This window comes from Diabrotica virgifera, chromosome 1 (genome assembly GCF_917563875.1).
Source record: "Diabrotica virgifera virgifera chromosome 1, PGI_DIABVI_V3a".
In the NCBI taxonomy this organism is placed as follows: domain Eukaryota; kingdom Metazoa; phylum Arthropoda; class Insecta; order Coleoptera; family Chrysomelidae; genus Diabrotica; species Diabrotica virgifera.
In genome coordinates this window covers 265,546,930-265,561,501 of record NC_065443.1, presented here as the reverse complement: position 1 = coordinate 265,561,501, position 14,572 = coordinate 265,546,930, and the positions used below count along the sequence as shown (strand labels likewise).

At 33.4% G+C, this 14,572-nt stretch overlaps 2 protein-coding genes across 2 annotated transcripts in view; both read right to left on the bottom strand.

Moving 5' to 3' along the window:
- The window catches only part of LOC114344625 (protein crumbs), a 220,675-nt gene that overhangs the window by 137,241 nt on the left and 68,862 nt on the right, over nt 1-14,572 (bottom strand). The window lies entirely within an intron of this gene.
- Nucleotides 8,934-13,835, bottom strand: LOC114344594 (sterol carrier protein 2). The gene is made up of 2 exons (XM_028295424.2): nt 13,670-13,835; nt 8,934-13,614 (listed from the first exon to the last, which is right to left on the bottom strand). The coding sequence occupies exon 2, from the start codon at nt 13,597-13,599 to the stop codon at nt 11,977-11,979; it is 1,623 nt and encodes a 540-aa protein (XP_028151225.2). The 5' UTR covers nt 13,600-13,614; nt 13,670-13,835; the 3' UTR covers nt 8,934-11,976.

Sequence of the window (14,572 nt, the reverse complement as noted above, 5' to 3'; positions counted from 1 at the left end):
GTCACGGATTGCAACGAACGAAATGGCATAGATGCCCTAGCGGCAATCCGTCACTGCACGCCGGGGTTTGTTTTGGTTGGATCAGAGAGAGCAGCATATGTGCCTCCTGATGAGAGACTAATAAATTTCGAAACCGCTAGAGGTGCTTGCTGCACTCTCTGATTGGACTAGAATATGATGCGGCTGTATTTTCGCTTTGCAACGAAATTGAAAATGGTTATTCATTTTTGATTTACATGTTTATTCTGATTGGAGTACGAAGGGAACCATTCTCGTTGGAGCTTTACCGCCCTGAGCAGATGGGACGTGAATTATAATTTGTAAAATTCCCTCATCTTCCTTAGTCTCAGCATCCGTTATGGCTTGCAAATTGTAGAAGCCTCGGAGGTGTATCCAGAGAAAGTTCCCATTGTTTTCAGTCTGGTGGGATGTAGAGTAACATTATTTTGTTTTATATGCCATTAGATTGAAAACTTAGTCTTTTGCTAGCAGTTGCCGATAAGGCATCTATGCCATTTCGTTCGTTGCAATCCGTGACTGCACGCCGGGGTTTGTTTTGGTTGGATCAGAGAGAGCAGCATAATATGTGCCTCCTGATGGGAGACTAATAAGTTTCGAAACCGGTAGAGGTGCTTGCTGCACTCTCTGATTGGACTAGTATATGATACGGCTGTATTTTCGTTCTGCAACGAAATTGAAAATGGTTATTCATTTTTGATTTACATGTTTACTCTGATTGGAGTACGAAGGGAACCATTCTCGTTGGAACTTTACCGCGCTGAGCAGATGGAACGTGAATTATAAATTGTAAAATTCCCTCTTCTTCCTTAGTTTCAGCATCCGTTATGGCTTGCAAATTGTAGAAGCCTCGGAGGTGTAACCAGAGAAAGTTCCCATTGTTTTCAGTCTGGTGGGATTTTTTTTATTGGCTTTAGGATTAGACCATGCGGCCAGAAACAAAGTAAATAGTACATACATAAACATAATATATCTTATCTAAAATATCTAATTAGTAATCTAATTAAGGTTATTTAAGTGAAGGTTATTTAAGTCTGACCGACCTTTTTGTTAAGAATATATATAATAAACATTTTATTTAAAGTGAATTTTTGCTAAATTAATCTTAATAAAAATTTTGGGATAAGGTCAAGGGTCACACTTTTCTCATTCAAGGGTTTTTCTTTTTTCTTAATAATTATTGATTACCTATATACCCACCCCACACGGTAAGGCAGGCATGTAGGCAATCAAAAGGAAAGACATTTAAGGTTACAAGCCTAATCTAGTCATTCTATAACTTAATTTTACAGTCATATAGGAAAAACAAAATAAAATCAAAAATACGTTTATCACTTAGTGGCAAAAGATACATAACATTATAGGGACCATAAACGTTTAAACTTCTTAAATTTTTTGTAAGAATGTCCGCCTGATGTGTGTACTTCTTACAATTAAAAAATATATGATCCAAGTCCGCTGTTTCATTGCAAATATCACAACGATTGTAATCAATTGTTTTTATTTTGTATAAATGTGCCGGATAGCAAGCATGTCCAAATTTCATCCGAGATATGGTTGTTATGGAACTTCTCGGATAATCGTAATTTTTAAACCAGTAATTTTTTCGAATATCGGGTTCTAGCAATGAATATCTTGTGCCTTTTGTCAAAATAAAATGTTTGTATTGTTTAGACCATTTTTTATATAAATTATCCTTAGCAATATTTATTCTCTAATCTGGTGGGATTTAGAGTAACATTATGTTGTTTTATATGCCATTAGATTGAAAACTTCGTCTTTTCAATAATTATTTATTTACACCATTATAATGTATTGATAACAAATGAGAAAACTATTTATTGTACAAAATATGTTGAAGAAATTAATTCCACAAAATTTTATAAAATTAGCATACACTCACACTATTTCCAATAATTCTTCTTTTTTTAATGAAAGATTAAGTTGATTTGAGCAGTTAATAGTGTGAGTTAGGAATTTTTGTGTTATATGTTTCCTATTCCGAATGTGTCAAAATAAATCTCGGCTGAGCGAATTCAGTATACCTTATAATCTTATATGAACAAATTTAACTTAAAGGTTAATGTCTTTAAATTATTTTATTAATTAGTCTTGAATGTTGGACATGTTTAATGAGTTTTAACTGAAGATACATCTCAAGAAATAGCCAGTCACTCTACCACTTGCCATTTTATCATGTTTATTTTTATAAAATATTGAAAAAAGATTTAATATATGGCAACGTTGATATTTGTTTCCCCACATTTCAGTGATTATAAGAAGTTATTGATTACAGAATTTTAACACCTCGTAATGAGTATGAAAATGAAAAATTTTTAATAGAGCTTTTCAACGATTCTCATTTGTTTAGAGCTTCTGTCATATGTCGTATAGGTCTGGATCCCGCGTATGAAAAAAAAGTTGATTAATAGCAAGCTGAAAATTTGTTGATAGCTTAAGGGTGTCTAGTCGGATAAACTTTGATATATGGGAACACTGGAACAGGGGCAGTTTTAATTGTGGAACAGATTAGAAATTTGGAACGGTCAGACCACGAAAACGGCACATTTATTTTGTCCGACAGAATAGACTTAAACTCTACGAACAGAGATTAAACTCTCATGCAAAAATCAGACTGCTATTTATCACCTGTCATAATTCCTGTCATTTGACATATTCTACATGTTCCACTCATTCAAACGCCCATTTGGTGATAAATAGCAGTCTGACTTTTTGCATGAGAGTTTAATCTCTGCTCGTAGAGTTTAAGTCTATTCTGTCGGACAAAATACATGTGCCGTTTTCGTGGTCTGACCGTTCTAAATTTTTAACCTGTTCCACAATTAAAACTTCCCCTGTTCCAGTGTTCCCATATATCAAAGTTTGTCCGACTAGACACCCTTAAGCTATTAACAAATTTTCAGCTTGATATTAATCAACTTTTTTTTTCATACGGGGGATCCAGACCTAGTATATTAATGCTATACACGGGTTATACGACATATGACAGAAGCTCGAAACAAATGAGTGAATCATGGATAAAAATTGTGTAACTGCTAAAGTATCTGAAGTATGTAATGATAGTATATAGTTGTTCCATTTTATCTTTGCCCATGCGTCACGATTCTTTTCCAAACAAATTAAGTCAAAACATAAAGTGAAATTCCACGACAGGAAGTTATTATCATTATGGGAGACTTTAATGCCAAGATTGGAGCTGGAGATAAGACGCAGTACATCGGCGCACATGGACTTTGAGTCAGAAACGACAGAGGAGACCTCCTAGAAAAATTCGCAGAAGACTCAGAACTCGTTGTCACTAACACATTTTTCCAATTACCACCTCGAAAGCTGTACACATGGAAATCCCCTCAAGACAAACCCGGGAGAATTATTAGAAATCAAATAGATTACATTTTAGTAAACAAAAGATTCCGAAACAGCTTTACATCTGTCAAGACTTATCCTGGAGCAGACTTAGAGACGGACCACGTTCCACTGGTGGGAGTATTTCGCGTCAAACTCAAAATAGTGCAGAAAAGAAATCACAATCATACGACCTACTTATGCTAAAAGACCCTGACACGAAAATGAGGGTCCAAGCCACGTTAAACGAGCAAGTGACTGCAATTAGAGACGCATCGAACGAAGAACAAATGATCAAACAGATGACCGAAATAGTTCAAAATGTAAAGGATAGACACTTAAAGGCAGATAAATTAACCAAGAAGAAATCATGGATGACAGATAAGATCCTGAAACTAATGGACGAAAGAAGAAATGCCAAAAATGACCCCGACACATACAAAACAATCAATATATCAATAAGAAGGAAAACTAGAGAAGCGAAAGAAAAAGAAGCAATGGAGAGATGCCAAGAAATTGAGATTCTACAATCAAAGTACGATAGTCACAATGTACATAGGAAAGTTAAAGAACTCACAGGTGGACTAAGACGGAGACAGGGAGGAAATCTAACTGATTCTGACGGAAACATCATCTTAGATAAACAGAGTAAAATTAGAACGTGGAAAGAATATCTAGAAAAACTGTTTGAAGACCAAAGAGATAACACCTTTGAGCTAAAAGAAGAGGTAAATGATGGACCAAGAATATTACAGCAGAAAGTTTATTCTGCCATAACACAGCTAAAGGATGGCAAAGCAGCAGGTCCCGATAATATACAAGCAGAACTACTCAAACTGATGGACAACGAATCAATAGCAATAATCACAAAGATATTCAACAACATATACAACTCTGGACAAATGCCAACAGAATGGCTGAAGTCTGAGTTTATTGCACTTCCAAAAAAAACCAGGAGCCAAAAAGTGCGAAGATTACCGTACGATAAGCCTGATGAGTCATCTTCTAAAATTGTTCCTAAAGGTAATCCATACGAGAATTTACAAGCTATGTTAAAGTCAAATTTCGCCCAACCAGTTCGGGTTCATAAATGCTGTTGGTACGAGAGAGGCTTTGTTTTCAATACAAGTCTTATTCCAGAGATGCAGAGACGTAAACTGCGACGTATACGCATGTCTGGTTGATTACGAGAAAGCGTTTGATCGAGTACAACACGCCAAGATGATGCAAATACTAAAAGAAGCAGGAATTAACAACCAAGATCTGAAAATAATTAGAAACCTTTACTGGAATCAGACTTCAAACCTCAGAGTTGACGGTGAACTCACCGAATATGTCAAAATCATGCGTGGAGTGAGGCAAGGCTGAATTTTGTCCCCCCTAATTTTCAATATTTACTCTGAAAGAATATTTATCGAAGCTTTGCACGAAACTGAAAAAGGTATTCTACTAAACGGGTACCGGCTAAATAATATCAGGTATGCAGATGACACCATAGTATTTGCGGACAACCTAGAAGACCTACAAGTACTCATGGACAAAATCACGTATTACAGTCAGCAATATGGACTCAATATAAACGTAAAGAAAACAAAGCTTATGATCGTCAGCAAGAAAAAGATAACAGAAAGTCAACTCTGTATATCAACCAAACCCCTGTAGAAAGAGTGAGGCACTACAACTACCTCGGCACCATAATAAATGAAGAATGGACCAATAACCAAGAAATAAGAGCGCGCATTGGAAAAGCTAGATCAATCTTCAACCGTATGGGGGCGTTTTTCAAGAGCCACAACCTTTCTCTTGGTATAAAAGTAAGAATGCTGAGATGTTACGTCTTCTCTGTCCTTTTTTATGGTGTTGAATCATGGACCTTGAACGAGGATATGTGCCGAAAGTTGGAAGCATTTGAGATGTGGCTATATCGGAGAGTTCTTAAAATCCCATGGACTGATCGGGTCACAAATGAGGAGGTTCTTAGAAGAATGGGGAAGAACCGAGAAGTACTAACCACCATCAAATCTCGAAAGTTGGAATACTTTGGACACATTATGCGAAATGAATCCAGATATGCCCTCCTACAAGCCATCCTGCAAGGAAAAATATTTGGAAAGCGAGGTCCAGCAAGAAGAAGAACATCCTGGTTAAAAAACCTCGGAACCTGGTTCAACACAACATATGTGCAGCTTTTCCGCGTTGCTGCAAATAAGGTGAAGATTGCCATGATGATCGCCAACATTCGTCACGGATAGGCACATCAAGAAGAAGATAAAGTGAAACGTACTTCGATGTGTATATATGTTACGGACAATGATGTAAATTGGCCATTGACGTTAAAGACCGGGCATTGTCGTGAATGTCCATTTCGCCTGGTTATTAGCGACAATGCCCGGCCATTAACGACAATAACATGAGCTATTGGCCAATGTTGTAAAAAAAAACAACCTAAAATTGGAATTTTCATCAATAACCGGTCAATAACGGCAGTGGCCAAAGTTGATAAATAAAGTTAGGTATGATGTCCTATTATTTCTTTTATGTAAGATAGCTTCTGAAGGCTAATCATTTTTATTTTGATCCATAAGATAGTGAACCACGGCATTTTGTAACACTTTTTACATAAATTTACTACGAGTAATTTCAGCAAGAGCACAAAAATGAAGCAAATAATAAACATAACCTATCTTTTAGTTTAAATTTCAACGTTGACCCATTAACAACGGGCATTGTTGACATTGACCGGACAATGGTGGAAATGTTATCAAGAATTTAAAATTATCATCAATGTCCAGTATCTATGGACAATAACGTTAATATCCGGCAATTGTCGACAATGACTAGTTCAACAAGCCATTGTCGATATTGACCGGTTATTAACGTTATTGGCCGGATTTACGTTATATTTATACACATTGTGTATACTGTATACTAGGTATATTATAATATACACATCGACGTACGTTTCACTTTATGTTTTGATATAATTTGTTTGAAAATGAATCATGACGCATGGGCAAAGATAAAATAGAACAAGAACAACTATATTTTGCTTCATGAATATTTTTCATGAATTATTTTTTATTTTGCTTCATAAAACATTCGTTGTCCCAGACATATTTGCATATCTGTGGTTTGTCGTGTCAGGCACGTTTGCCTAATATCTGCATTTGTATGGCATGCCTAACACACAAGAATATGTCATGATTGAAAGAAGATCCTGAGAAAAACCGTATCACTGAAGACTATAAGCTGTAGTAGCATATTTGTTTTGATTATTTTTCTTTTTGTATAGACATGACTTTGTCTGTTTTTCAATGTGCCTCCAGTAAGTTGTCGTTCCATTGTTTTCGTGGTCTTCTCACTTATCGTCTTCCTATTAGGGAACCGTCCTTTGCTGTCTTTACTACTACATTTGCTGTCGTCTGGATTATATGATCGTTAAATTCTACTCTTCTATTTTATACCCAATTCTTACTGTTCTCAACTTTGCATCTCCGTCGTGTATTTTTACCTACTTCTAGCTCTGTCCCATAGTGTTTTACCTTCATAATTTTTCTATTGGTTTTCACCTCTGCTGTTTCTATCATTCTTTTCGTGCTCTGTCAGGTCATGTTTCTGCCGCGTATGTCATTTATTTGTCTGGCGACTGTTTTGTAATTCTGTCTTTCATTTTTTCTCGATATTTTTATTCTGTCATATTGTTTCATTCTGTTTCGAGATATCCGTAGCCGGATAGTGTGGTGTGTGATGCTTACATATTATTTAAACTCCATCACTTGTTCTATTATCTGACCATCCAGATTTAATTTACATCTCAGTAGATTTGCTGTTATAATCATTGCTTTTTTGGGAAAATTAAAATGTTAAATTTTCTGTTGGTTATATTAAATTTGTGCATCATAAATGACAATCGATGAAAAGCCCTATACAAAATACCTACCTACTAATGCTGTTCTGCTTCGTGTATTACACAAACACTTTCGATTAAGTGAAGTGGGATCTCCTCTGGAATATAATGGGATTTATGGGAGTACCTAACCACCTAGTTAACCTAGTAAGAAATCTGTATTATTAAACCTCAGCTAAAGCTACAAAACGACAGTACAAGGAATAAATTCAACTGAGTTCAAAATAAAAAAAGGAACTAGATAGAGCTGCATACTTTCACCATTATTAAACAACATATACCCATTCTCAATGTATAATGAGGAAATTACTACACGAATGGGATGGAGGAATCACTATAGGAGGCAGAAAAATCAGTAACCTGTGATACACAGACGACACACTTATAATAGCTGCAAACAAAGTCGAAATGACTACCATTATTGAGCAGCTAAAACGGATAAGCAAAAAATTCAGGATTCAAATCAAAACTGGGAAAACAAAAATAATGATCGTAGAGAAATAATATCCTACCACACATTCATCAAATGGCGAATTTCAAAGTAGTAGAGAGATTTGTATACTTGGGATATTAATAAGGGAAGACCGAACAATATCAAGGAAGACTATGCTCACGTTGGTCAATGCCCTTATTTTTCTTATGCAGCTAAAAAATTGACTCCCAAAAAATCAAAAGAATTTTGAAATGTGGGTCTATAGAAGAAATTATACACGTGTCCTGGACAGAACACAGAACCAATCTGCCAATGCTATAAAAGCCTAATATAACAGACAGACTTAAAAAAGTGAAATGGGCATTCTTAAATTACTTCGGCTACATGGCGAGAAGAACGGGGCCTTTGGAAGTATGGGCAATAAAAAGAAAGGTAGAAGGCCGAAGACCAAGAAGAGCTCCAACAATGGTGAGACCAGACTCTGATGGGAAAATTCTTACATGAAGGCATATACCTGGCACAGAATCGCAACAAGATAACAATATATAGGTTCACCACGCCCTGACAATGGCTCAAAGAATGAGGGGAAGGTATGTTTACTTTACCTATGACTTTTGACATTGTCATCTTTATCAATCTTACGAGATTAACAATAATTCTTAAGTCGTGCGTTGCTTTATGCAACTTGTTTCCTATACTCTAATTACCTTCTTACTTTTAACATGAAAGTTGAAAAGTAACTTCTGATCTTCTTGGCTGAATCTCTCGTTTATATTAATTTAATATCTTCTTTTTTAAACAGTTTATACAAATTAATACTGTTAGTTGACCAATTTGAGTTACCAGTTATTTTTAGGTATATATTTGAACAATTATTAAAAACCAGTTTTAAAAAGCTTTTAAATGTTATTGTTACGAAAACCAGATAAGAATCCATTAAATTACTCACAAAGGTTATATAGTTGAAAGTAATTAAAAAAGCAATTTCAAAGACAAATTTATTTTATATAAAAAATATTTTAAACTATGCCATAAAATAATAAACAATAGAAAATGAGAATATTTAATATTTATTACAAATGAAATGGCTGGTACAATAAAAAAGAAGATGCTCAAATTACACAATAAAAACAGTACCTACTATTAAGTAGAATAAAGACATTTGAGGTTTTATTATTTAAGGTAAAGTTTAAAAACAGAAGAGATCAATAATAGTTTCAAAAGTTTATTAAAATATTACATAATAATATAAAATTTTACAAAATAATATTTCTGGCTACATAAAAACAAGTAATATATAATAATAACCACCAACAATAAAGAAAGTATTGTTTCTTTGAATATCCTATACCACATTTATGTTACATTTTACTTTTCAGTAGTTTCTATGGAAAAAATAGTAAAATGAGCATTATGCACAGTTATGAGACTCAATTTACAGACTCAATCTACATATCTTTAAAGTACCAAAGTATTATAAGTCAGCTTTTTCTTCATATCAGTCAGTCTATCGAAAGTAGGTATTATAATTAAATGCACTTTCTGTTGAAATAATTAAGTATCAAATTTTAATAAAAAAATATACAAAGAAAATTATAGATATTATAGAATCAAAACGAAAAATTTGTGACATACAATCCACTTAACCCATTAACGATCAAATATTTTTTTCAAATTTCATCTTATTAACGTTGCTGTTATCATAATTGCAAGTATGTACCTATGTATGAACAAGTTAAAAACAGTTACAGAAATTAACATTTTTATTTGCGTTTAATAAAAATAAGTTTATGTTTTATGATATTGTATCAAACAATAAGTTTGGCTTTACAATTTTCTCCTGGACATCTGCTTTTCACCTTTCTCCATGAAGTATTCTTTCCCACCGAAGTTTATTTCCGTAAATACTTTAGTCAGATGTTGAAGTTATTGAACTTCCTACTATACTTCTTGTACTCAAAATCAAGTTTAGGTAGTTACACATCGACGAAATTCTAATAAAGTGGTGTTTGACTTATTGACTCATTTTTAGAGAAGCCATAAATTTATATTATTTATTTAGCCAATCTAACATATCAAATAATACACTTGATCCTAATGTCAAATATTCGGAGTCAGTGATAGCAATTATTTTGCCAGTATATAGTCAAAATTATAACAGTAACCGATTCTTTCACCAAAATCCCAAAATGTGTAGCTGAATCGAATACTATATGCTACTTATAAATTGCTTCAATGAGTTATATGTAACTTTAAAAAAATTCATCAACTAGTGCACAGATTCACATTCAACTGAATAATGAAATTATGTATATTTTAATAAGTCTAATCTAAACGAAGTCAGCAAATTTGCAAAATATAATGCAACAAAAGTTATGATTCAGTAATTCAGCCTAAAATATCTATGGAAAATTTTTTCTAAATTTCAAGGGTTGATAAAATTTTTTTTCAGTAATCTATAAATAGGCTGGCTTATACATAATGGGTTATTGTGACTTATAATACTTTGGTAAAAATGTGACAAATTATGTAGGGTACATAAAAAACAGAATAAGACAAATTTATAGTGACATAAGACATGTTTATGGACATAGAAAAAATATAGTGTACAGTACATTATGTATTTATTTCCCTCTTCGAATTCATTTATATACAGTCCCTGGTCATATTATTATGACCACCTAAGAATTTTTACAAAAATCAACTATTCCACTAGTACGTTTTGTTTAAAATATGATTTTTAAATTTAGTTTTGTTATGCAATGTTAATTGTTATTATAAAATATTTGAAAATATTACATATTTATATTTTTTTAATATTTTGTTGAACTTCTGACCTTAATCAGATGGAAAATATTTGGGAGCTTTTAAAACGAGAAATTTCCAATGAAAAGGTCACTAACGAAATTGTTTTGATTAAAGAACTAATATATCATTGAAACCACAATGACACATTGAAGCAAAAAAAAATTTAACTGCTTTCAAAGTATGCCAAGACGGGTACTAGCAGTAATCAAAGTTAGAGGGGGCTCAGCAAAATATTTTAAAAAATGCAAATATGTGATATTTTCAAATGGTTTATTGCTGTTTATTATTAAATGTATTATATTTGATAATAAATACCAATAAAACATTTAAAAATATCACATCTTTTTATTTTTTCAATATTTTGTTGAGCCCCCTTTAACTTTGACTAGCACTTGTATACGTCTTGGCATATTTGAATGCAGTTAAATTTTTTTGCTTCAATTTGTCATTGTGGCGTCATTTTAAAAGCTCCCAAATATTTTCGATCTGATTAAGGTCAAAAGTTCAACAAAGTATTAAAAAGTATATAAATATGTACTATTTTCAAATGTTTTATTGGTGTTTATTATTAAAGATAATATAGTTAATTTATAACATTAACATGACATAACAAAATTAAATTTAAAAATCATTTTTTAAACAAAACATACCTAGTAGAATAGTTGATTTTTGTAAAAATTCATAGGTGGTCATAATAATATGGCCAGGGACTGTAAACGTTTTATTCCTGTTTTTGCTAGTGGAACATGAATTTGTATCTCTTCTGAGTGGGAATAAATACCCCTATTTATTTTACTAATTTAACATACAGAAATATATGTTTCAAGGAACCAGGTTCATACCTATACCATATCTGAATTTTTTATTTACCATCAAATAAAAATAGTACAATCCACCAAGTAGTGAAAAATAAAAAAAAATTATAAAAAAATAGGTAGGTACATCGAAAAATTTATATTGTAATAATGCTATTTTGGTGAACTTGGAACTATGATTATGAAAAACCATTAATTCATTAAGAACATTTACCTACAGACATCAAGGTTGCATATTATTAATAATATACAATGATATACATGTCTAGTTTATTTACGGAACAAACTTGTTTGAAACAAAAATATTTGAATTTAGTATCTCAGGAAAAATTACACTGGTCTTCAACTGTTAACAAAATATTGAAAGTATTTCACAAAAGGTCAATAGATTCTGAAGTTATCAACAAAAATATGTAATAAAAAGGAGATAACAGAGCAAGTATTTATACTTACATATTTGTTTACATAAAGGACTCATTGTACAGCGTGTACAATATTTTTACAGGAAGTGATGTGTAAAACAAGAAAGTATGTTTTGTCACTTATATAATATATACTCCCAAAAAGATAAAACAAAACCTTAGTGTACACAATACAGAAAGATAAAGAAAATTACCTATAAACGTAATTTATAACTTAGCCCTAAGTACCTCAATTTTGGCAGCGGCTGTTTTCTGTAATTCTATTAATCGCATGGCTACACCCATATTCCCTTGAATTTTTACTTTGCCTTGGAAAAATGCCTTCTGTGGTGGAATTTTGCCAGACAATAATTCTAAAACATCCTCTTCCTTAACAATGAAAGTAACATCTGGCTTGTCTTTTCCATTAAATACTATCTGTCCTTTGCCTACCTTAGTATTGATCACCCAATATCCAGTTTCACCTGATTTTTTCACTACTTTCAATCCATAGATTCCTCTATGTCTTTCTACTAATCCTTCTTCATCTTCATTCATTGCCTGTTGAAGTATCCTTAAATATTTAGAGGCTTCAAAATTATCTCCTCCAACCAAATCTGAATTTGGACCAGATGTAGTACTAGTAACCTGCGATTGATTTTGAGCGAAACCTAATTGATACAGAGCTACTACTACAGCTCCTCCTAAGCCAATATTCTGTTGCAGAGCTAATCTAGCCCCTCGGACTTGTCTTGGACCAGCCTCGCCTCTTAGTTGCCACGTAAGTTCTGCACACTGAGCTATTCCTGTTGCGCCCAAAGGATGTCCCTTAGAAATCAATCCTCCACTGGGATTAACTACATATTTTCCTCCATAAGTATTATCTCCACGATCTATGAGCTCTCCTGCCTTACCTGGAGGACACAGTCCCAAAGCTTCATAAGTAATAAGTTCGTTAGCAGAGAAACAGTCATGAAGTTCAACAACTTGAACATCAGTGGGTCTTCGGTTTGTTTTTCTAAACAATCGTTCCGCTGCCAATTTTGTCATATCATATCCTACAATTTTCATTAAACTTTTATCTGCAAATGTGGATGGTAGATCAGTGGCCATCTCCATTCCAAGAATTTCAACAGCTCTGGACTCTAATCCGTGAGCTTTAACAAATCTTTCGGAAGCAACGATAGCTGCTGCAGCGCCATCACTGGTTGGACAACACTGTAACTTGGTTATGGGGCCATAAATTTTAGGCGATTGCAGGATTTGGTCTAGTGTATATTCATCTTGAAACTGGCTTTTTGGATTGTTAACAGAATGTTTATGGTTTTTATACGCAATTTTGGCGAAATGTTCAGGTTTAGTTCCATATTTCTTCATGTGTTCTATTGCAGCATTACCAAATAGTTGTGCTGTCATCGGTGCATTAACTATATCTGCCAATTCAGACATAGCTTCAACATGTTTGTCCATGGGGTTTGTTCTATCATTAAATTTAGATGATAAGCTACCTCTTTCCATTTTTTCAAAACCTACAGCGAGAGCACAGTCACATTTACCAGATTCTACCAATTCTTTCGCCAACATTAAAGCACTGGATCCGGTAGAACAATTATTGTTAACGTTAAAAATTGGAATGCCCTCCATACCTACTTCATAGATGACCCTTTGGCCTGAAGTTGAATCTCCATACACATATCCAGCAGTAGCAAGTTGCACTTCCTTTATGTTGATTTTGGCATCACCTAAGGCTTGGAGAATGGCTTCCTTGCCCCATTCAGGATAGTCATCGTCCCGTTTGCCTGGTTTATCGAATTTTGTCATTCCAACACCAATTACAAAAACACGACCCATTTTGATGTATATAATCTACAAAAATAACCAAGTAAATACAAGCGAGAAGTATAAAAATGCTAAAACGTACCTTTCACAAGAGGATGCACTAAATAACAGCAATGATGATACTAAAATGAAAGTTGGACTTCGTTGTTAAGAAGTACTAAAAGCGAAATTTCAGACTTTGAACGAGGATCGTCAAAAAAACACTTAACCTCACCACAACAACTACTGACGTGTACAGTTGATCTTGACATAAGCGCGACGTTGTCACGTCTTACTCGAAAAACTTCCTAAATAATAATATAGGTTCAGGATCAGTATTGAAAATAATGGTAGAGATAAATGATGAATTTAAAAAGTATGATGGAAGTGACTAATTACCTCTTGTCACTCTGTTTCATATATTTCAGCTATTTTTTTTATTTTGGCTGTTTATATATCACTTAATATTAATTTCAGTTCTTCCGTTTTTTTTCCTCTTTTTTCCTCTCAAAATGGAATAGGTATTGAGTAGCATGAGTCAGAATGATCTGCTTTATATATGACTAGGTAATTATAACGAAAATTGAGAATGATAAAAAATTCAAGAACAAACTGTAAACACGTACAGTTGTATCCCTGAATCTTTACCCGTGCGTCATCATTTAAAGCATACGAAATAAGTCGGAAATTGAAATTTACTAAACGCAACAGCAAGTCACTTAATGTCACTTGCTGTTGCGTTTAGTAAATTTCAATTTCCGACTTATTTTGTATGCTTTAAATGATGACGCATGGGTAAAGATTCAGGAACTCAACGGTATCACAGTTCAAATATCTAGGATTTGACCTATCCAGTAAACAAAATGCTTCAAAAGATTTTAAAAAACCTTACAAATAAAGCAGCACTTGTGTCAGGATGTTTTAAGAGATGTAGTTTGTAATGTTGGTAAAAAATCAGTGGATGACACAGCAAATCCTAGACCTGATGGAAGTTCGATCTCTCTCT

Bases quoted from the DNA above. Each gene is read 5' to 3' on its own strand.
- LOC114344594 (XM_028295424.2), bottom strand. From the start codon at position 13,599: ATGGGTCGTGTTTTTGTAATTGGTGTTGGAATGACAAAATTCGATAAA.